Source organism: Podarcis melisellensis (assembly GCF_964234715.1).
Source record: "Podarcis melisellensis genome assembly, chromosome: 3".
Taxonomy (NCBI): Eukaryota; Metazoa; Chordata; class Lepidosauria; order Squamata; family Lacertidae; genus Podarcis; species Podarcis melisellensis.
Window position 1 is genome coordinate 62,865,271 of NC_138530.1, and position 22,371 is coordinate 62,887,641.

At 42.7% G+C, this 22,371-nt stretch overlaps 1 protein-coding gene across 1 annotated transcript in view; it reads left to right on the forward strand.

The window, feature by feature from the left end:
* Positions 1 to 17,958: 17,958 nt before the first annotated feature.
* Positions 17,959 to 22,371, forward strand: part of MOXD1 (monooxygenase DBH like 1) — a 34,836-nt gene continuing 30,423 nt past the window's right edge. Inside the window, exon 1 of the mRNA XM_081907157.1 lies at positions 17,959 to 18,245. Within this exon, the coding sequence (XP_081763283.1) occupies positions 17,991 to 18,245 (255 nt within the window). The 5' untranslated portion in view covers positions 17,959 to 17,990. The remainder of the gene's footprint in view (positions 18,246 to 22,371) is intronic.

Sequence of the window (22,371 nt, forward strand, 5' to 3'; positions counted from 1 at the left end):
AACATCTGTACATATCTCTGTGTGTGTACGTTTTACTGTTATGACGGATATACATACCAAAAGAAGGGGCAAAAGGCACAATTGTGACAGGAACAGACTGCACAGTCAGTTACCTCTCACTGACCTTTTCTTTTTTCCCACAATTTAAGTTGGGGTGCTGGGGGGGGGGTAAAGGGAATATCTCTGAAGGGCTCAAATCTAATTGCCTCTCCAAGGAAAGAGTGGATCTTGCCTTAGAACTCCCTCTCACTGCATCCATCCACTCCCACACGCTCTCCAGTATAGATGCTGCCCCTACCTGCAAAGCATTTATTTGTAGCTTTAAAACATATTTTGCAGGATTTGGCCACAACGGAGATATGGAATGGAGACAGCCATTCATCAAAGGAAACTAAATCCCATGTGCTCATTCTTCAGTTGCAGGTTCATAATACAATCCAATGCTTTCTTTAATTTTCTTCTGAAAACGGGGGGGGGGGACCCTTCTCTCCCTCTCCCATTAGAATTCATCCTCATTTCCCTATTTTCTCTCTCTTCCTGTTCATTCTCAAAAGATATTCAGGATTTGACTGTATTTTCATTCTTTTACATTTTTAATACATTTTTAACACAGCACCTTGCCTTATTATGATAAATGTCTTTTTCAGTAATGTTCTTCTAGCCTCACTAAATAAGCACAGCTTGCCATAAATTCGTTTTATTGGTTTTGTGAAAGATTTTGAAATGGGAGCATATTTAAACACACTTTTTTTTTACCTGCATTCTGAAGTTGTATAATGCCATGGTGCTATACTATGTGTCCTGCTGATAATTTAAATACCACTTAGACCTGTTCTCCCCTGCTATGGATTTCAGCAGCAGGCAGAGGTCTTCTGCCCTGAGCAACCTTGCATATGCATCCGGGAGAAAAAATCAGTTTGGTTCAAGTTTTAATGTAAACCTATCTAATTTGCACTTGCTGAAACAATAGATGAGCAAGAACACAGATATTTTTGGAACCCCACTCTTCTTCAAATTCTGTTTCTTCAAGAAACTGTGCATTAAAATTATATTAGTGAAAAATATTATACTAGGAAAATTGCTAAGATATGGTGAGCCACTGTCCCTGTAGTAGGATAAAACCTTCACATTTATATTGCACACAGATGTGGCTTCAGCCTGTATAGAAATCCTACTATTAATTAAGATTTCAACTCTTAGATTCTTTCCTTTTTTTAAGTTTCAAGGTGTCATCACTGTAAGATCTTTGAAACACTGAATTGCGACCTGTAAGGAGCTTTCAGCAGCTGATATGTGTACTTTTGGTATTTTGCTTCCTTCTTCATGGCACAGTTTTGATCATCTGTGAATTCACTTCCTTTTCTATTCCACTGTTTTCCCATTGGGTACCTAAGGTGGTAGTGGTGACACTGACTTAAATACATTATCGCTTCTATATCTTCTGAATAGTGAACATTTTTGCTATGCCTGCTACAGTTACTTCCCCACTTCACACACACACAAGCAATCACATAGCTGGTGATTAGTGCTTTGAATTAGAACGCCAGTCATCTACAACTCACACATTCAGGAGTACAGTGGTACCTTGGGTTACAGATGCTTCAGGTTACAGACTCTGCTAACCCAGAAATAGTACCTCGGGTTAAGAACTTTGCTTCAGAATGAGAACAGAAATAGCGTGCCAGCAGCACAGCGGCAGCGGGAGGCACCATTAGCTAAAGTGGCACCTCAGGTTAAGAACTGTTTCAGGTTAAGAATGGACCTCAGGAACGAATTAAGTTCTTAACCCAAGGTACCACTGTAATAAGAATGTAGCCAATGTGGTGGCCTCCAGATGTTATCTAGCTCCCACCCGACCAACCAGCACAGCCAATGATCAGGCATTATGGGATCTGGTGTTCCACAATATCAATGGAACATCAAACTGAGCACCCCTTGTCTAGCAGAACTAGATATACCAAGCACTATTGTACCAAAACAAGAGGCAGTAAGGCTTCCATCCTATGCACACTTTTAATCTTATTTTATAAGAGTATTTCTGACCCACCAACCCCATTCAAATAAATAAGACGAAGAATCCCATGGTGACGTACAATCAAATCACTAAAAAATCATAAGATGCAGAGCACTTTAAAGGCAGTCAGCCCCACTGGAACACTGCTTGCATAGAATGGTGGCTGGACGTTCCCTTGGTGGCAAAACTCTATGCTTTGCACCAAAATCTTAAGATGAGATTTCAGCCTCTCGTTGACAAATTCAGTTCCTAACTTTAAAAGGCATCTGTCTCCCTGTTGTCTCCACTTTCAGTGAATTCCTAGTTCCAGAATTCCTGAGCATGTCATCCTTTACACTTCATGATGAGGACAAAAAGAGCATTATCTGTAACAGCGGCAGTCAAGGTTTATAGATGCTGAGTTCATCACATTGCTGTTCAACATATGTTAAAGTGGATGTGGCTCCAGAATGGCAAAAGGGACGGGTCAGTTAGATTCATCTTCATACAAAATAACTCTGCTAATCACCCATACTTCCTCTCTCCTTCCTTCCCATTGCAGTTAAGTTAGCACCAAAATGGTTTTTTCCCCCAACCAGGGCAAGAAAACATGCCATAAGCTTTCTTCTGGAAGCTTTGAAAGGACATGCCATTGTCTTCAACTGAAACAGACTAGCGATAAACCTAATGTTGAAATATCTTGGAAAATTTTATGACAGAATAATTACATGTTTGTCTTCACAATCTGTCAGCAAGACGGCATCTGTCAGTGCTGTCTCTGGGCTGCAGTATTTATGCAGCTGTCTTCTATACGTTACATATTTTTATTAACCATTTTAGCATTTAAAAAACCAACAGGATTCTCACAGTGTACCTAAATGATATAAATTCCATAGGATGTATAAGATCCTTTGATTTTGTGACATGATTTACGCACACCACTTCTCCACAGTTATGCTACTTAACCTACAAAATCCAGCATCCCTGAAAGCTTTGGGGTTTGAGGCTTTTATTAGTTCCTTTTCCTGGGGTGCTGGGAATTATATCTGTCTCTGGGTGTTAGAGATTGGATGCTGTTGCGTTTTTTGTGAGTCATGCCCATCTGGAATGTGAACAGGGCTTTTTCCAACCGGAACTCAGTTCCAGCACCTCTCAGGTGGACACCATTGCCATTATAAGAGAACAAGGAAGTGTTCATGGTGAGTTCTGGCATACCTTTCCCTAGAAAATAGCACTACATGTGATGAATCATGGAACTGTAGAGTTGGAAGGGACCCTGAGGATTATCTAGTCCAGTGTTTCCCAATGTTGGGTCTTCAGCTGCTTTCGGACTACAACTCCCATCATCCCTAGCTATCTAGACCAGTGGTCAGGGATGATGGGAATTGTAGTCCGAAAACAGCTGGAGACCCAAGGTTGGGAAACACTGATCTAGTCCAACCCCCCTGCAATACAGGAATATCCAGCTGCCCCATGCGAGGATTGAACCTGCAACCTTGGTGTTATCAGTAGCACCACACTCTATCCAAGAAGAAACTTTACATTCGCATGCGCTACATTTCATTTATTTTATTTCCACATATGTTACAGTTAGTTCTTTTGGATGCATGTAGAATTACTTTTCAGAATTGAGACTTTTTATGTCCCCTGTCTTTCTGGAAGGCCATTTTATTTTTTATATATATATATATATATATATATATATATATATATATATATATATATATACATATGCAGGTTTTGGTGTCCTCGGGTGTCTTCCCGTGTAAAAGTTGGGGTGTCTAGGCGACGTTTCGACGAGGTCTCACTCGTCATCTTCAGGCTGGTGCTTTCGGCTTCTTGTTACTGGAACAGAGCAGGATCTCAGTGTTTGAGTTCCTATAAATACTGTTGAGGGGGTGTGGTGTATAGCCTCCAATGTTCTGGGCAGAGAGGAAGTTCCCAGGCTAGTGTGCCTTTTCTTCTTTTGTTCCTTAATTACTTGAGGGATATCTTGAGTGATTTCTTGAGTGATATCCTGAGTACCACTTAGGTGGGTCATTAGGTATGGATTAGTTGCTAAAGTCTTTGTGTCTTGACCTCTTGAACTTTGTGAAGAGTTTTTCTGAGAAGATGGCTGTACTGCACTTAGTTGTGCTCTGGCTTGGCTTCGTGTATAGGGGCGAGCTGTGGTTTTGTGGCCTGTGTCAGCCAGATCTGTGTAGGGATTGCAGGGGGGTGCAGCATCCGGAGGTGCCACCATGGTTTGGCTACTGGATGGTGTCTGTAATTTATCTGTGGAGAGGGTCTGGGTTTGGGTCTGGTGTGGTTGATTGGTGATGGCGTTCTGTGTGCCTCTGGATCTGGTGTCAGTTTTTGTGGGGAGGGCTAATTTCCAGATGTCTGGCAAGCGGGATGTGTCGTCACGCTTGTTCATGTTGTGAGGGTGTTTCTCTATCTCGATGGCTTCCATGATTATTCTCTAATTAAGGAACAAAAGAAGAAAAGGCACACTAGCCTGGGAACTTCCTCTCTGCCCAGAACATTGGAGGCTATACACCACACCCCCTCAACAGTATTTATAGGAACTCAAACACTGAGATCCTGCTCTGTTCCAGTAACAAGAAGCCGAAAGCACCAGCCTGAAGATGACGAGTGAGACCTCGTCGAAACGTCGCCTAGACACCCCAACTTTTACACGGGAAGACACCCGAGGACACCAAAACCTGCATTCCTGTACCCGTGAAAATCTACGAAAGCATATATATATATATATATATATATATATATATATATATATATATATATCCTTAGAACAGAGTTTCTGTGTGTTTTGTAAAATGGTTATAGAGGATGTTGTTCACTCCATTACACAGTGCCCTCCATATAAAGATCCTTATGAAAAATATCTGAGTAGAGCTGGTGGGGGGGGATGCTAAATCAAGTGAGTTTGTGTGCTTTTTGCTGTTGGACAAGAAACATTATGTTACTTTGCATGTTTCTCTATTTGCGCTAGCTGTCAGAAAATTAAGAGCCCAATTTGTGGCTCAACTCTGAATGTCTTTTATCTTTGTAATGGCTCATAGCTAAACAAATAAAATTCTTACTACTACTGCAGTTTAACACTTTTACGGTAGTAGAGCAGCTCAAAATCTCCAGCTTTTTGTTATCCCCAGAGAGCATTTTAATGCTTTTTGAGAGCAGTGTGCAACCCTGGGCTTTAGTCCAATAAAGTTTTGAAGCAGATGTGTAGGTGTTCTTCTGCATGAGACCCTGGCTATTGATTTCCCCACCCTGCTCCAGCATTTGCAGTTTTCTCTGGCTCTGGCCAAAGTTTTTATTTATCATTATTATTAGTTTACCACCATGAGTTTAAACCTCCATGATCTTGAATATGATCTTCACTTGTATATGAGACAGCTACAGCTTAACCCACAATGCAACGCTGCTTCAAAACAGCTATTAGACTTTTGACAGCTGCTAGGAACCTGTTTGAAATTGCTGACACCTTGCTTACCATGAGCTGCATTGGTTTTTGTTTTTGGTTAAAGAAAATATATATAGATTTAAAGGAGAATTCCCTGGATGTATGGATCCAGGTTTGGAGCAAGTACTCTTGGGTGAGAGCACCCCAGTAGAGATTTAGTATCACAAAATATGTAGCAAAGTGAAGGGTGGAAATATAGGTTGTTAAGCTTTTGAAATTTCTAAACCACTGAGCCTAGGGCTTGCCGATCAGAAGTTTGGCAGTTCAGATCCCTGCGATAGGGTGAGCTCCCGTTGCTTGGTCCCTGCTCCTGCCAACCTAGAGTTCGAAAGCAGGTCAAAATGCAAGTAGATCAATAGGTACTGCTCTGGCGGGAAGGTAAATGGTGTTTCTATGCACTGCTCTGGTTTCACCAGAAGCGGCTTAGTCATGCTGGCCACATGACCTGGAAAAACTGTGTGCAGACAAACGTCGGCTCTCTCAGCCAGTAAAGCGAGATGAGCAACACAACCCCAGAGTCGTTCGCAACTGGACTTAATTGTCAGGGGTCCTTTACCTTTTTTTTTATGTTGCTTCCAAAGTTCACCTCTTCTCTTAACATAGAAAGAGACCACACGTTTGGCAAGTTAAAAATGATTTACTTACAAAGTCTTCAGACGCCAGATTCATGTGCTTTTCCACATGGTAGTCAGGAGACATAGACAGTAAAACTTAGGTTCCAAAGTGGTGAGAGTTTCTAAATTATTAGTATAGAAACACAAAGACAGCTCACTTAAAACACACAGACTAAGCTTGGAGAATCTAGTTTAGACATCCTTACTGGTAGGGTTCACATGGAAGAATGGGAAGAACAAAGGCTTGATAACCCTTCCTCCCAAGATAAGGGGGAGTGATCTAGCTAAGCCTGGCAGGACAGTTTGTTCTATGGTGTTAACCCCTTCATGCATTAATTTGTCTTAAGCATGTTTGTTATATGAGGCTATTAATCCACAAGCTGGTCACTCGCACATGTCTCAGTGTCCAAGATCAGACTTATTGAATGCATTTCCAGGCCATTCCAGTTCACATGTCATGGTAAGGCTCTTTCTCTCATCCTCACTGGTATGGAAACAATTCCCTGACTTAATGTTATTTCTGCACCAGAAATTGTGGCATTTCTTGCTCCAACAAATCAGTAAACCAATAAACCTTGGCTACAGATTGTGGGTTCTTTGGGAATGAAATAAATTGTGATCCTTGATTCAGATGTAACACTAAGCCAGGGACTGTGACTAGTTTCTTCCAACGCAAGTGGGGAGAAGCAAAGTGGTCAGGATTGAAACATTTGTGATGTTTGAACGAGACCACTGTAGGCTAGTGAGCTAAAACTACAACTGTATTCATGGTGGCACTTGATTGTCTCTTCACAAGCCAATGCAGGCAGCAGTTTCAAGTGGGGAGTTTAAAAACTGGTGGAGCCAGCTTGTGCAAAAAACTTCTAATTTATGCAAGCAATTTCATAAATCATAGTGTCATAGAACTGTAGAGTTGGGAGAGACTCAAGGATCATTTAGTCCAACTCCTGGCAACTCAGGAATCACAGCCAACTGAATATTAGCATTCCTTTCTTCCACCAAAGGCCAAGGACACATCCCAGGTCTTCCTTGAGGGTGCTTGTGGCGTTTGCCCTCCTAGGTGTGTGACATCATACTGGGTTCATAGGGAAAGGGTTAATTAATTGTAAAATGACTAACCAATGTGAACCCAGGGGACAGGTTAAAGGTTTAAGTACAGAGGTTTTTTTGGAGGGGAGAGAGTTAGAGTTAGGGTGGTTGAGAAGACAGTCTGGAGTTAGAAGAGACAGATAAGTCTGTGGGTTGGGCTAGTCTGGGGTGAGAGAGTGAGAGAATTTGTTAAGAGGAGACAGTCTAACAGTTGAGATAATCAGTCAGAAGGTATTAGGAAGGTATAGGCCGGTAAAGAAACTAAAGTTAAGGTACTAACAGGAATATTATCGGAGAAACCATAAACTTGTTAATGTTTGTAAAATAAACTTTTTTTTGGTTCACTTTTAACAACTGTCTGGACTCAGTGTTTCCCCAGAGAGTAACTAGTTGGTGGCAGCGGGGAAGCAAGCACAGTGGTGGCACAGAGATCAATAGACAGTTAAACGTCTGGGACTCTGTGTGATCACCACAGTGCTTCATCCCTCAGGAGAGAATTTTAGATAGCAGAGAGGACTTCAGTGCAGAGAAAGAAGCATGAAAACCTGCTGGCATGATGGATTCAACACAACAGTTCTCTACAATTGTTAATTAAATAAAAACAGTTACTTGAATTAACTAAATAAATGAAGTTTGTTGTTATGCATTTATTCATCAGTGATTCTATTTTAGACATATGAAGACCACTGAGCTCTCTCTGCAAATGCATGGCAGCCTCTGTGCTAATAGCTTATTGCCATGATCAAAGTACCATGGCTTACCCTAATTATGTACTTAACATTTTCCTCAATTTTCATGTTTTGTTTTTAAATCTCATACTAGAAATCCTTTACTTACCTATCACAAAAACAGTTTTCTTTTACTCAAGCTTATACAGCACCACACATTTCCGACTGCTGTATGAGAACTAAATTTGGCAGATTTTTTTTTTAATTTAGATTTAATTTAATTAACATTTTAATTTAGATTTAATTGTTGATATCAAGATGGGGGAAAATTAGACTTCCCATTCAGATTCTAGCTTTGGGGTTTGCTAAAAGGCAGGGCTTGACTTCCTCTGCTTTCCATTAGGAGGATTTGAGCAGGACAAAAATAGGAATCACAATTAATGCAAAGAAGATTAAGTTCTTGGGCTCATATCTTCTAAAGAATATCCCACAAAGGCTATTGGGGGTTATTATGCTCCCATGTGCTGAGAATTCCCAAGACTACCATTTGACTCAGGTCAAATGAGATGTTTCAAGGCAGATGAAGTATACATCTCCTGACATATTTTTTTAACTTAATGTGTGGCCTAAGGATGCTGCAAGTTTGAGCAGAGGAACAGCAAAAAGAGGAGATACCTTAACCCTTTCCCCTCCAGTCTTGCCACTTAAAATTCTGTCCAGGGACAAAAAACATTCCTCCTGATGATGCAAACAAATTCCTTTGAATTTGTTTCTCTTTTTTAGCAGAAGAATGGCCAGAGGAGAAAGGGCTAAGCAGCCAATTCCTCTGTTCAGACTTGCAGACTCCCATAGCTTTCCTTCATCAAAAAGTTGAAGAATTGTGTGCACATGTATTGTCTAGTCCAGATTTCCCAAACTTGTATCTCCAGCTGTTTTAAGACTGCAGTTCCCATCATCCCTGACAACTGGTCCTGTTAGCTAAGGATGATGGGAGTTGTAGTCAAACAACAGCAGAATACAAGTTTTGGAAACTCTAGTCTACTCCAGTCTTTCCCCAAATTGGTGTCCTCCAGATGCTGTTGGAGTCTTAAAACCCACTAGACTTTTTTAACGGGTTCCCCACCTCTGCCAAATCACAGACCACATCTGCTTCCATTGATTGAACATAAGAACCATGGATCTGGTAACTGCCAGTGCTGCAAAAACATGGATCTGAGGTATAGATCCTTATTTATCTTTTTTACCAAGAAATCCTCTCAAAACCACCATCTAATCATTGGTGACTTTTGTATCCCTCCAAAAGTTGGCAGCATCTGCTTTAACCTTTTAAGTGTCTATTGAGTTTGATGAGTAATTGTTATTTTGTGTTAACTGATTTGCTCAATTTTTATTTTTATTTTAAAATAGAGCTTGTACTAAAAACTATTGCTGACCTTTTGTGATGCCCACACAGTTGAAACCTCTAAGTTTTGATTATTGATTATTTAATTTCTATACTGATTAATACATTAAAAAACTGTAAGTGCTATACAAAAAACTAAAGCAACAAATTAAGCAAAATATTACAAAAATGCAGTTACATAAAAAGTTACATTCATGCAAATTTACACACACACACACACACACACACACACACACACACACACACATCTCAGCTAACCCACAAAAGCCTCACAATTAGAAGAGTTCCTGTAAATAGCAGGCATCACTCTGTTCTCTCACTCTAGACTTGTTTTTTATGGGCAGGCCCAAGGTGGATGCTACTTCCTCAGGTTGTCCACAGTTGTGCTGCCCACTTAGCTGAACTCTCCACACCCAGTTCCATGTACAGTAGGTTTGTTGAGTTTCCCGGTGGGTCCAAAGGACAGGTAAAGATCCCCTATCCGCTCCCAGTTCTTTCTTCACCCTCTGTCCTCTATTCTCCCCCCACCTGCTTTTGGCATATATAAGATGTTCAAAATATTTATCCCAGGAAGAAACAAATGCAGAGCTGGGTATTTTCTGTCACATCCACACCCTAATCCCTTTCACTGTTATTAAAAAGGGTGAGTACAGCTGACTCATAGATCTGAACCAAGAGCTATACTGGACATTTACAAAGCCTTTGTGTCATAAAGACATTTGAAGATATTCTTCACCTTGTAGGATCAAGACTGTACAGTACTAATATTTTACAATCCCCTTTTAATGCTTTACATCTCAGTTCTATACCCACTCTAAGGCTGCATTCAGACGGCACTTTGTTTCTTCTTCCCAACATTTCCTTTCTTGCTAATTTTTGCATTTTATGTGCTCTTTCACACAGAAATTGTGGTTTTAGTTGCAGTTAATATTTGCTGGGTTATGGTCCATTGTTTTGTTGTATTATTTGCTGTTGCTGATTTCAACATGCACAGTATTTATTATTGAATTATTAAAAGCATTGATACCCCACTTTCTGTTTTTCTTTTTAAATATATACTCAAGTTGCTTTAGCACACTGGAAATAAAATTGATCAACCAGAAATAAATGTGCTAAAACTTAATTAAAATAGACAGGGACAGCAAACGAAAATTTAAAAAATGTCCAGGGAGCAGTGGCATAGCGTGGGTTGTCAGCACCCGGGGCAAGGCAAGTAATTTGCACCCCCTAACTGAGAAAGAGTGAGTGAGCCAGGTAGGGGCAGAGAGCTGTGAGTGCGAGCGCCCCCCCAGAGGTTGCGCCCGGTGCGGCCAGCACCCCCTGCACCCCCATGCTACGCCACTGCCAGGGAGTACAAAACCAATCCATGCTCTATAATCAAAATGATTTTCAAAATCAAAAAGGTCCTCCTTAGATGGCAAAAAACTATAATTTACAAAATTAGTTGCATGTCTAGTTGCATAATTGCCATGATTTACATTCCTGAAACCATTTAACATTGATCAATCATCACGGCTCCATAGATCCTCTTGAACTGTGGTCCATTCTCTTTTCTTAATTGACTTTCCTATTTCTCAATCAGCAAATCAAAACTTTTTTAAAAATTCTGGAAGTTGAGTGCCAATGGTAGTGTAATATTTTTCCTTTGTGGAAGAGAGCTTGGCTTATTAATGGATCATTGAGAATGTAAAGGCAGTGCTTTGCAAATTTGCTAAATGTATGGGTTTCATTCCTTCTTCTAAAACTAATGCAAAGTTGAACTTAACTAGCTGTGAGCTAGCTCAGATGAACCTTAATTCAGATACACAGGACTTTAATTCATTTCTGTTTCTTAAAAATTAAGCCCTATGGGATTGCTTGGATCTCTAGTAGCCTAATCCATAGCACACTTACATCAAAGCACTTGGATTAAAAACTGATTTTCAGCCATTTCACATGACCATATATATGGTTTGCTAGTAACATGGTTTGATCTGTGCAGAGTTCTTTGTATGGTTGATGAAGCTGGCAGATTGATTCCCTGCATGTCCAGCTTACCAGCTTACATGTTTTGCCATTTGGCAAGACTGCTAAAGAGATCCTGAAATTTTGCAGTAGACCAGCAGGTGGGCAATGTTAAGTCTTACACTAGAAACCTGGTACACAATAATTCCTATCCCCTTTGAAAAATAAATTTCCTTCCAGAATTATCTATGGTGGAATTTTGAATATGTTTTATGTTTTGTACACAAAACTGAAAAATCATAATGTGGAAGAGCCCCACACAGGTGCTCAGGGGAAGGTGAGAAAGAACCTATGTGCACATACAAGCTATGTGCATAGGATTTGTCCGAGCAACTACAGACCCTATTTGAGCATCCGTAATACATGGACTACAGTTTGACAAGTTGAATGTGCATAGGCTCCTTCAGACCTTCACCAGAACATACATATGGGGCAGCAGGAGGGGCAACAACCACAGTCATGTTTCCTGCTCAACAAGCACTATCATTTGAATGGGTGGAAGGATCTATGAATGGATGGGGAACCTGTGGTCCTCCAAATGTTGTTAGACTCCAACTCCTATCAGACTTAGCCAGTGTGGACAATGGTCAAGGGAGCTGTGGTTCAACAACACCCCGAGAGTCACAAGTTCCATATCCCTGTGCTAAAAAGAAAGGAAACATAATGCCTCATGAATGAAGAGCAGCCTTTAGCATGCTTTTTGAACCCATTATATAAACATAGGAATAAGCTCTTTTGAAGCTGGCAACACCAGGCTGATCCTTGCTTGTGGTTTCTTGATAAATGTTTTTTTTAAATAAATGGCCTTACTGTCTGAGTCAGCATGGGTGTGTTAGATGGTTGGCTGCAACAGTGGTTCACAAGATCATTGGAAAACAGGCTCTTTAGAAAACAGCTACTGCCAAGAAGGTGCTGCAATGTTCTGGGTAATCTCTAAAAGAATGTGACCCCTAGCAATATGCTCTGACTGGAAAGAAGGATCCCTGCAGGGAGTTCCAGGCTTTGAGTGCTGAAGCTCAGGTGATTAGAAAAGGTACCACCAAAGCCAAGAAGGTGCCAACATAGTTCACAAGCTGAGTCAAGGAGACTTAGAAGCAAGAAGGCTTCTTTCAGAAAACAGGTCTTGTCCAAACAAAGAGAACAAAAAGGAACACAAACTTTGGCAAAGAAATGCAAGCAGGCAATAGCGAGCAAAAGGAAAAGAATATGAGGAGCAAATTGCTAAAAAATATTTAAACCAACAATCATTTTTTAAAAATGCATTAGAAACAGGAAGCTGACTAAGGAAGCAGTTGGACCTTTGGATGACATGGGAGTGAAAAGTGTGCTAAAGCAGTAAAAGGAAGTTGCAGAGAAGCTGAATGAATTCTTTGTCCTCACTGCAGAAGATGTGCTTCAACTAACTTTCTCAGGAAGGGAACGCAAGGAAGTGAGGCAAATAATTTGGAGAAGAGATGAAATTCTCCACCAGGGGTTGGGAACCTTTTCTGCCCAGCAGGCCAGATCTTTATCTCCGCGCTCCTGGCATGCCGAAACTCACAGGTGGACAGGGCTACTCACCTGTGGGTCAACCTGATGTCATAGGGACATCATGTGATACTGTGCTTTGAAGCCCCAGTTGACAGCACTTCAAATCACAGTACAGGGACGTCTGTGGGCAGGATTCCTGCATTGCAGGGGATTGGACTAGATGACCCTTAGGGTTTCTGCCAACTCTACAATTCTATGATTCTTGCACTATCCATGCTCTAGCTGTTGTCCAGTCTGCTTCTTTGTCTGGAGCTACCTAGAATACCAAATGGCAACATCAGCTCCACAATGATGAAAAGGCGCCCATGAGAAATCATGTTGATAGCCCAATGAATTTTACAATTTCATAGTGAAAGTAGGGTGAAAGGATAGCCTGTTCACTGGCAAATCCCCAAAGCATTCAGAAATTGATTGGTTTCCATATTCTCACATTTTAAATTTGTATAACAATACGTTGACCATTACAAGCATTCATAATAACTCAAGAATCCATAGCAATGTACTGTTGCGCTAGTAGAGCCCAACAGCAATTGTTATGATAGAAATTAAGATAAAAATTGGTAATTTACAGAAGATACAAGTGGCTCTTGAAATGTACCAGTGAACTGCATAAATGAATGAGTCACATTTTCAACATTTACCCCAGCTCCAATGAAAATATTGCCATCTACCCTAAGGTGGTAGCTCTTTGTTGGGGCTAATTGCTTGGCATTGAGATTCACTGTTAAACAATCAGATATATTTATGTCACAAGGTTTGTTTTGGGAAAGTACAAACTAGCGATGGTGAACCTTGTCCTTTAATACTAAATGATGGAAATGAGGACAGAACTTTGTAATTTACTGGCAACGCTCAGTTGACCTTGAGATTTTCTGTAAATGTCAGAGTTTTCTAACATTTCCCACTGGCCTCCTAAAAGCTTATTGATAAAGGTCAGCACTAAACAAGTTCTATTTACCATCACATTTACATTGCCTTCATTAAGACAGTTATTAAATTTGCAATTCTGTCACTCAAGCTTAAATTTATCAACCAAAACTGGTCATCCTCTCCTACTCCCAAGTTTCACCCGACAAGCACTCAGAGCTGTGGTAAAAGCCACAAGGTAGGAAATGTAATTAATTTGGTGACTAGAACTCAAGGCCCAGTTTTGGATGCTAAGTGGATGACACTTAGCAAGAGACTCAGTCCCAGTTTTATTTCCCTCCCTCTAAGCAAGAGGGATAATAACGATAAGCTATTTTCAGATGATCAGTGTGAGCTAAATGAACGCATCTGGCAGCAGGGAGCAGGGCTGTAGCGGCAGGTCCCACACCCGACTCTATGTGCATTCATCAGACTGTGAAAACAGACACAAGGCATGTGGAAACTTAAAAGCACAGGCTCTGTATTTGCATCCTGGACCTACAAAAAGCCCTAAAAGAGTACCCTAGATTTATTATCTGAAAAAGATATAATCTTGGAGAAATCAGAACAACAGTTATAGGAACTGTGATTACTGAGAATTAATGCACTCAGTAGATCCTTCTATAATCCAGGCTTCGTTTTAAAACCCTCGGATATCCATTCAGTATATCCTCTTACAGCCTCAAGTCAGTTTAACCTTGTAACTCAGTGTAAAGTGCACTCCCAAAGTTATGTACTGCTGATACTAGCAGCAATCCAATTTGGACTTTTTGTGTGTGTAGTTTACCCCTCTTCACTAGCTTGAAATGGCTCTTCTCCACTTTTATCCAAAGGTCTTTTACCTCTTCTCTGGATAAAGTCCTGTACAGCTTGCTAAACTTCCAAACAAATTAGCACACAGGCCACTGATGGATATATGAGTTTTAAACTAGGGACATAAGTGTGTGGAAAAGCCTGATAGCTTGGAGGCAATGCTCTTTGAAGGCTCAGGGGACATTCAAGCTTTGGAGACATTTTCAGAATATCTGCCCCATTGAACCATGAGCCATGGAGGAAGGTGTTTGAGATGAAGATGTGAACGTCTAAAGCAGGAACTATTTCAGCTGGAAATTTCTACATGGCACAGCTTTAAAGGAAGGTTTCAAAAAGTGAGCTTAAAAGACTAAGTGGAAACATGTGATCTCATGCCTTAATTTAGCAGTGTGGTGTAAGAAGTGTAAGAAGCTCTGTTTGTGTACCACACACTTGGCATGAACCCCCACCTACCCCCAGCCACTTCTAAAACCTGGCCTCTTTCCTTCGTTATAGTACTTTTTTTAATAACGGTTTCCATCTCCTTAGTTCTATGATGACATCATTTTATCTACAAACTAAAGTGTGAAAAGTGTACATTGTGGTTGAAATAAATGCCAATTCTCCCTTTTACTTTCATACAGGGTGGTGTCCTTTTGCTACCCCTTTCTTGTGAATTAGATCCCATTCTCTACATGCTGTCCTAAAGCCTACATACACAAACAGAAAGAAAGAAAATATATAAATGTGCTTCACAATGGGACATAATTCCAGAAGACACTGGCTATGTACACATTAGCAGCTTAAAATGCAGTGAGGTCATTCTCCTCTCTGCCCCATTCCATTTTTAAATTGCTGTTCATACTAGACAGACGTTGGAGAGGTCTTCATCCAATGAGCTTTACCTGTTTGGTTTCCCCATGCCTGTGACCCCACTAAACTCCTATTCAATGAAGCAGTCATCTGAGCATGCACAAAGGTTTTCTGAAATGTTCACACCTCAGCTCAACTCTCACACCTCAGCTTAAGCTCACAAGTCAGACAGAAGCTGATTTGAGGGCAATCACATCAAACCTCTGTATTTCTCGAGAAATTTCAGGATACATATGGGTTGTGGCCAACATCATGTGTACTCTGTTTCAAACACCAGCAGTGGGAGTGCACTGGAGCTGGAGTAAATGGCAATGTACACACAGCCATCGCAGGGATCAGCCAAAGTGTGAGCTTTTTGGAAAGTCTGGCATTCCTCTGCTTTCTCTAAATCATGTGTGGTTTGTTTTTTGTTTATTGATATTTTAAAAAAGTGACCGTAATATATCAAGCCTTTCAGAATGCTTTCCATTTACCATAAGTAGTCCTCTTTGCTGTGTGTGGAAACTTAGGTTCGTACAGACATCAGCTTCTTCCACAACTGAGTTTGCACTAAAATGCTGTTAACTGTGTCTGGATGAATATTCCATCTGTTCACAGTTGTTAACAATTAGAATCCCAAATTAGTCCATAGCCATGCACAGAAAAGGTGATTAAAAACCTACCCTTCCCCAGCCTTACTCCAAATATGACAAGGTTGTTATATAGCAACAACAACAACTTATTTGTATCTCGCCCATCTGACGGGGTTGCCTCAGCCATTCTGGTTATTAATGGTTATTAAACAGCAGCTAAGCTGGTTATGTTTTTGATGTGTGTTTTTTTCATTTAAAACTTTTGGAATGTAGTTTTCACTATGTGATTGTTGATAGGGTAAGACAGTTAATGTCCCAATCCTACTGACTACATGATACACTAGGTCTTGTCCAGGCTGCAGCTTGGATTATTTTTCTCATAGCACTTTTCTTCCACCACAGAACCCAAGGCAACAAGCATATGGTTCCCAGGTCTGTTTCGCTTCAGCAAGGGTCTCATTTCCCTTCATTCCATACCTAATGTCTGGGTTCAATGCTGTGGGGCTAAGCTGCCTGAATGGCACTGGGGGGATGGGGCAACTGACTGAAAAAGATGTAAAACACTGTGGGGTTTTGTTTTAAAGATACTCTTTCAGACCACCAGTCACATGGCCTGCTAAGAAAGGATCAACTTGGATAGCTCAGTTGGTTAGAGCATAGTGCTGAAAATGCCAAGGTTGCAGGTTCAATCCCCATATGGGACAGCTGCATATTCCTGCATTGCAGGGGGTTGGTCTAGATCAGGGTTTCATAAACTTGGGTCCCCAGCTGTTTTTTGGACTATAATTTCCATTATCTCTGACTGCTGGTCCTGCTAGCTAGGGATGTTGGGATTTGCAGTCCAAAAACAGCTGGAGACCCAAGTTTGGGAAACCCTGCTCTAGTCTTGATGATCCTCAGGGTCCCTTCCAGCTTTACAATTCTATGATTCAGTTCAGGGCAGTGGGGCCAAAGTGCAGTGCAGCCAAAGCAGCACTTCTGACACCTGAAAGGGGCCACCTATGGAAACCACTTAGAGGTCAAGCAGCAGCAGCACCTCTGGTGGAGCAAACGCACTGCAACATAGCATGTTGACTAGAGGGGTGCAGAACCAGGCTGTGTCCTGGCACTGCCACGCTGAGGCTTACAGGTTCCTGCCATTGACAGGCTCCCACTGGTAGCATCTGTGACTTCAGAATAAGGAATATGTCTCTGTTCATGCTCATAGTGGTACAAGCTCAGTGGCAAGCACAAGTCCCAGAAGTCGGGATTCCAAGGCGCATGAGCAAGGCAAGAGGTCCATAAGCAAATGGAAGCTGCGAAGATGTCCCAACAAGTGACATCCCCCTCCGGCCAAGTTTTTCAAAGATAAGGCAGGGCAAACTCTGCCATCAGACTGTCTTGTCCTGTGTGTCTGCCGCAGGTACATGCCTGCTCTGTCTGATCTTGGTGTGCCTGGTGGGGATGGAGAGAACTGGCAAATCTACTTCCCCTCTCTGGCCACTAGAGCCAAGAGTGGAGGACCAAGAGGTTGACTCCGTTACCTGTTGCAGAACCAGGCTGTGTCCTGGCACCGCCCTGCTAAGGCTTACAGTTGTTGGATGTGCTGCCTGTTATCTACCTGGTACCTGAGAAACCCCCCGCCTGGCAGGGCGCGCGTCGCTCCCCTCCTTCCTTCCCGCGTCCACGAGGCACGTGCCACCTCTCTCCCGCGCTCGCCTCTCAGCAGCAGGACTCTGAAGAGGAGCACGTGTCAAAGGCTTCTCCTGTTGAACTTCTGCCTGTCTGACGAGGGAGGAGGGGGTTCCTCGTTGCCCAGCCGCGAGCTTCTGCCCCCTCGCTCTTTCCCCTCAGGAGCTCTCCTCAGGGCTCCTCAGCCAGGTCGCGCTCTCTTCCTCCTCCTCCTCCTTCTCCCGCGCTTTCCTCAGCCCTCGAGGCCCGCTGACTCCGCGGGGGCGGGGTGACGCCGGGCGCCCGCCCCGTCCAATGAGCAGGCGCGGCGCCTGGCGGAGGCGCCAGGAGGCTGCCTCGGCCAGCTCAGTCCCCACAGCTTAGCGGTCGGCTGAGGTGCGCGCCTGGCGCGGGTTCAGCGGGCGACGAGGATGCGCCGCTGGCCGCTGCTGCTGCTGCTCTTGTGGGGGCTGCCCGCCGTGCCCGGGCGCCACTACCCGCACAGCGCCGTGCTGGACGGGGCGTCCCGCTACCGGCTCTCGTGGGCTGCGCAGGGCAGCTCCATCGCCTTCCGCCTGGAGGTGCGCGCGGCGGGCTACGTGGGCTTCGGCTTCTCGCCCACGGGAGGCATGGCTTCGGCGGACATCGTGCTGGGCGGCTTGGACGCGGGGAAGCCCTACCTGCAGGTGAGGCGGACGGGCGCCTTGGACAGCGCTGGAGGGGGGGCAGCGTACGATCTGATCCGGGGCGGGGGTCTGGCTCACAAGTGCATTGGGGGAGAGGGAAGGGGAAGAAGGGCTGGCTCCCCCTTCCAGGACCAGGGATCCAAGCTCCTTAGGGGTCCAGGCTCCAGCTGCTCAGTGGAATGGGCAGCCGTGCACTCTGTGCATGCTCAGAGCCAGTGGCGTAGCGTGGGTTGTCAGCACCCGGGGCAAGGCAAGTAATTTGTGCCCCCTAACCCGTGGATTTGCGCCCCCTAACCCCCAGATGTTGCGCCCGGTGCAGCCGCCCCCCCCGCACCCCCCACGCTACGCCACTGCTCAGAGCACGAGGGTCCATTATAAAGTGGCTGGTGCAGTGAAAGGCAACGGGACAGCCACCAAATCGCGACCGTTTGGGGCAAGGGGCAAAATGGGATCTCATGCTTGCTTCTCCTGAATAGTCATTACTGTCATGCCATTATTACTATTATCATTTTCGATTTATATACCGTCCTCCATGAAAAGATCTTCGGGGCGGTTCACAAAAAAACAACCCTGTTACCAATGCTTCTTAAGGGATAGGTTTCGGAAAACCTCCTTACCCGTTTTCCGTGAACTTGCTGGGTTGTAAAAAGAATTAATATGAGGAAACATTCAAACATGTATTGGGGTTATTCTGGCATGTGCGGGGCGTGTGTTTTTATGGGGAGGGTGTGTGCCAGCAATCCTATGCGAGACAGAAAGTAGTAGAAGGCTTAAAAGCGTTTTTAAAAATTTGACCTATTTTATGAATAGCTTTATCTCCCAGGTTAGAAGCCTGGTGCTGAAGTTGGTTCTGAATTCAGCAGGTTTGAGGGTTGATCCCTGGGCAAGACTTGGGTCCATGTAAGACCCTTCTAAGGTGGGTAGATGAGTGACCAGATGGGTAGCATGCTCATTGGAGGAAAAGGCAATGACATACAAGTAATTTTCTGCCTCTCATCTGTCTGTTTTTCATCTGGCATTGACAGAGCACGCATAGTATCTAAATCTGTGTTCAGTTGAGTTTAAAGGTGAGCGTGCTTAAGATTGCAGCCCTAAGTTTTAGCATTGTTAATGATGACAAGCCCCAATGTTCACGCCACTGTGTTCACACTTCATGGGCACAGATTCAGAAATTAATATTATTAGTAATAGAATGTTGAATATTTGTCCCCTTGTAGGGATAGGCGAATCTGTAGATTTTTGTTTCTCCTCAGTTTCTCATTTTCCCACTCTCTTCAGTTCATCAGATTTCTACATCAGTTTGCAGTTACATAAAAGAACAAACCTTGACACGCAGGACTTCTGCAAAGGAAGGTTTTGTGTCACACACCTTTTGGATTTCTTTTAGTGTGTCCACAAGTATTCAATTGGGGGAGATCTGGTTGACATTATATACTTAGACTTCCAAAATGCTTTTGATAAAGTTCCTCACAAAAGGCTCATGAGTAAACTTAGCAGCCAGCCACATTGTAGGAACACAGGAAACTGCTTTATATCATCTAGCACAGATTAGTGACAATATAAAGGTTCGATTACCACGAAGTAGGCATTTATCTTTTTTTCTTTAGTATTTACTTATGTTTATATAAGTAAACAAAAGTGAATTATTATGTTTGCACCATATTGGTGCACACAATATGGTGCTTTACATGGCTTTTTTTTTTTAAAGGCCCTGCTCCCAAGAAACTTGCAATTCATATGCTCCGTTAGATAAAACTGCTTTGCTTCCATCAAGGAAGATATAGATCAACATCTAGCTGATCGATCTGTGAAAGTTCATAGTGGAAGATCTGAACAGTGGAACTGAAGTGTTTTTACACATAAGAAAAACACACATATATACACAAACAAGCCAGAGCTTTCTTTTTTCATAGACTTTAAAAAAATTTAAATGCCCCACCAGGAATTGATTTCCCACATCCCCACCCAAAAAAAGAAAACATATGCCAAGTACTAGAGATCAGGAAAACTTTTAAATAAAAAATATAAATAATTATCTCTCTGTGTGCCTCTTGATGTTACCTGGGGCTTTTGCTTCAGTATCTGGTATGATGAAACAGAACTTGAAAGATGCTTCTGCTAACTCCTTGTAAATAGATCAATCAGGTTGAAGGGTGCAATTATGTTATGGAGACAAAAAAAGAACTTTACAAAGGGTCCACACATTCTTTCAAAAACTGTGGTTGAGTGGAGAGGGAGCCTGGAAGGATGCATTAGTGGCCGAGCATTCCAGGAGCTCAGAGATTAGAGTGCGAACCCAGCTCTAACTATTTGGAAAGTGCAAGACTTGTGTCTAAATAAGAGTGGTCTCTCAAGCATGCTTAATAGCTGTTCTATGAGGGGTGGGAAAAGAGTGAGAGTTGAGCTAAGGGGGAGGGGGAGGGGGGGAGAGAAAGAGAAAGAGAAAGAGAGAGAGCACTCACTACAGACACATTTGCAGGCCAATGGTAGCAAAGTAGCTGCAGACGGGTGGAGCTATTATTATGAATACATTTAAGCATGGAAAAAGCACATGTACCTCAGTGCAGTGAAGCAAAGATACTTGATTGGTGCTGCCTCAGAGAAATTGCTCAGTCTGTCTGCGCTTGTAGTTATAGTGCCACTGCAATATTGCCAAAGTGAGTTTCTCGGCGGATTACTTGCCATGAGAGTGCTCAAGGCAGCTCTAATTTTTGCATCTAGCTTTTTGAAAGACCCTCTCTTTTTTGCTCATGAATTGACACAGCTTGCATTTTCTTGCCTCCTCCATGGTCTCCGCCCTTATCTGGAATTGTGTGATCCCACCCGCAGCCTGCAGTAGCTGTGAGATCCATTTTTGCAGAGGGTAATCCTTCTTTATGAATGCTTGTTTTGTGCAAGTTCTACAGAACGTTGCATTGCAAACCCTTCTGTTGAATTCTTGCACAAAAATAGCCCTTACTTGAGGCATAAATCCTTTTGTGAATAGCTCTTCATTAATACTTGATAGCTCTGTGTTCATTACAACCCTTGCTTGTTAGCTGACACCCATAACGAAGAATATTTGTTTTATCAAATACAATCAATTTTGAGATGTTACAGAGGAACAATCAGAACTGAAAATCGAGAAAATGGTGAACGGAACCATATTCTTCTTTTAAATGCACTCATGCCAACATAAACAAAGAAATGCTGAGAAACAAATAGAAAAGCAGTAAGGGGAGATATGTCAGTGTGACACACACTTTATATGTCAGCTGGTGTTTGGCTGGAGGCATTTCAGTACGAAGCCTCCCGGTATTGACTTAACTATGGGCTGAGAGTTTGTAGTGTAAGAGCATTCACACTTGAGAAACCAGAACAAAACATAGTAGTTGGCAGCTCGCTCCATATTTACTGGCCTTCCACACAGCAGACCTGCTTCTTTTCAACATGTGTTCAAATCTGCATTACGGTAATTCAACAACCATTTTGAAGAAGTGTTGAGTACAGATAGAGGTTTTCCACAAGGTTGAAACAAATTGTGAAGAAAAGACACAATTTATGAAGTTTTAGTCTTTTACCATGAGGTGTAGAAACAAGTGTTATTTTTAAGATAAAATCCCTCACAGATACCCCCCTCTTCTCAGGTTTTCCACAGATACACAAAATACCTATAGCCCTGGTTGGGACCCTCTGCTATAATTAATCAAACCCTGCTGGGGAAACCCAGCCAGAGGGGCAGGGTGTGGTCTCTGTTGTGTTAGGTTGTAAACCTGCATAATTCCCCAAAGCCAGGTTAAATGATAATAAAGGACTTGTCAGCCTGCCAATTCTAAATGGTTCCCCACCTAAAAATGCCTGAAGCAATTCTTCTTTTGGTTCTTTATTACATTTGAATCCTTCCAGTGAATCTCAGACTAACATTTTACCCTCACAGTATAACCATGTAAGTTAAGCTGAGAGCTTAAGGTACCCCTGCCCGTACGGGCCAGTCGTGTCCGGCTCTAGGGTTGTGCGCCCATCTCACTTAAGAGGCCGGGGGCCAGCGCTGTCTGGAGACACTTCTGGGTCACATGACCAGCGTGACGAAGCTGCTCTGGCAAGCCAGCACCAGCGCAGCACACGGAAACGCCGTTTACCTTCCCAC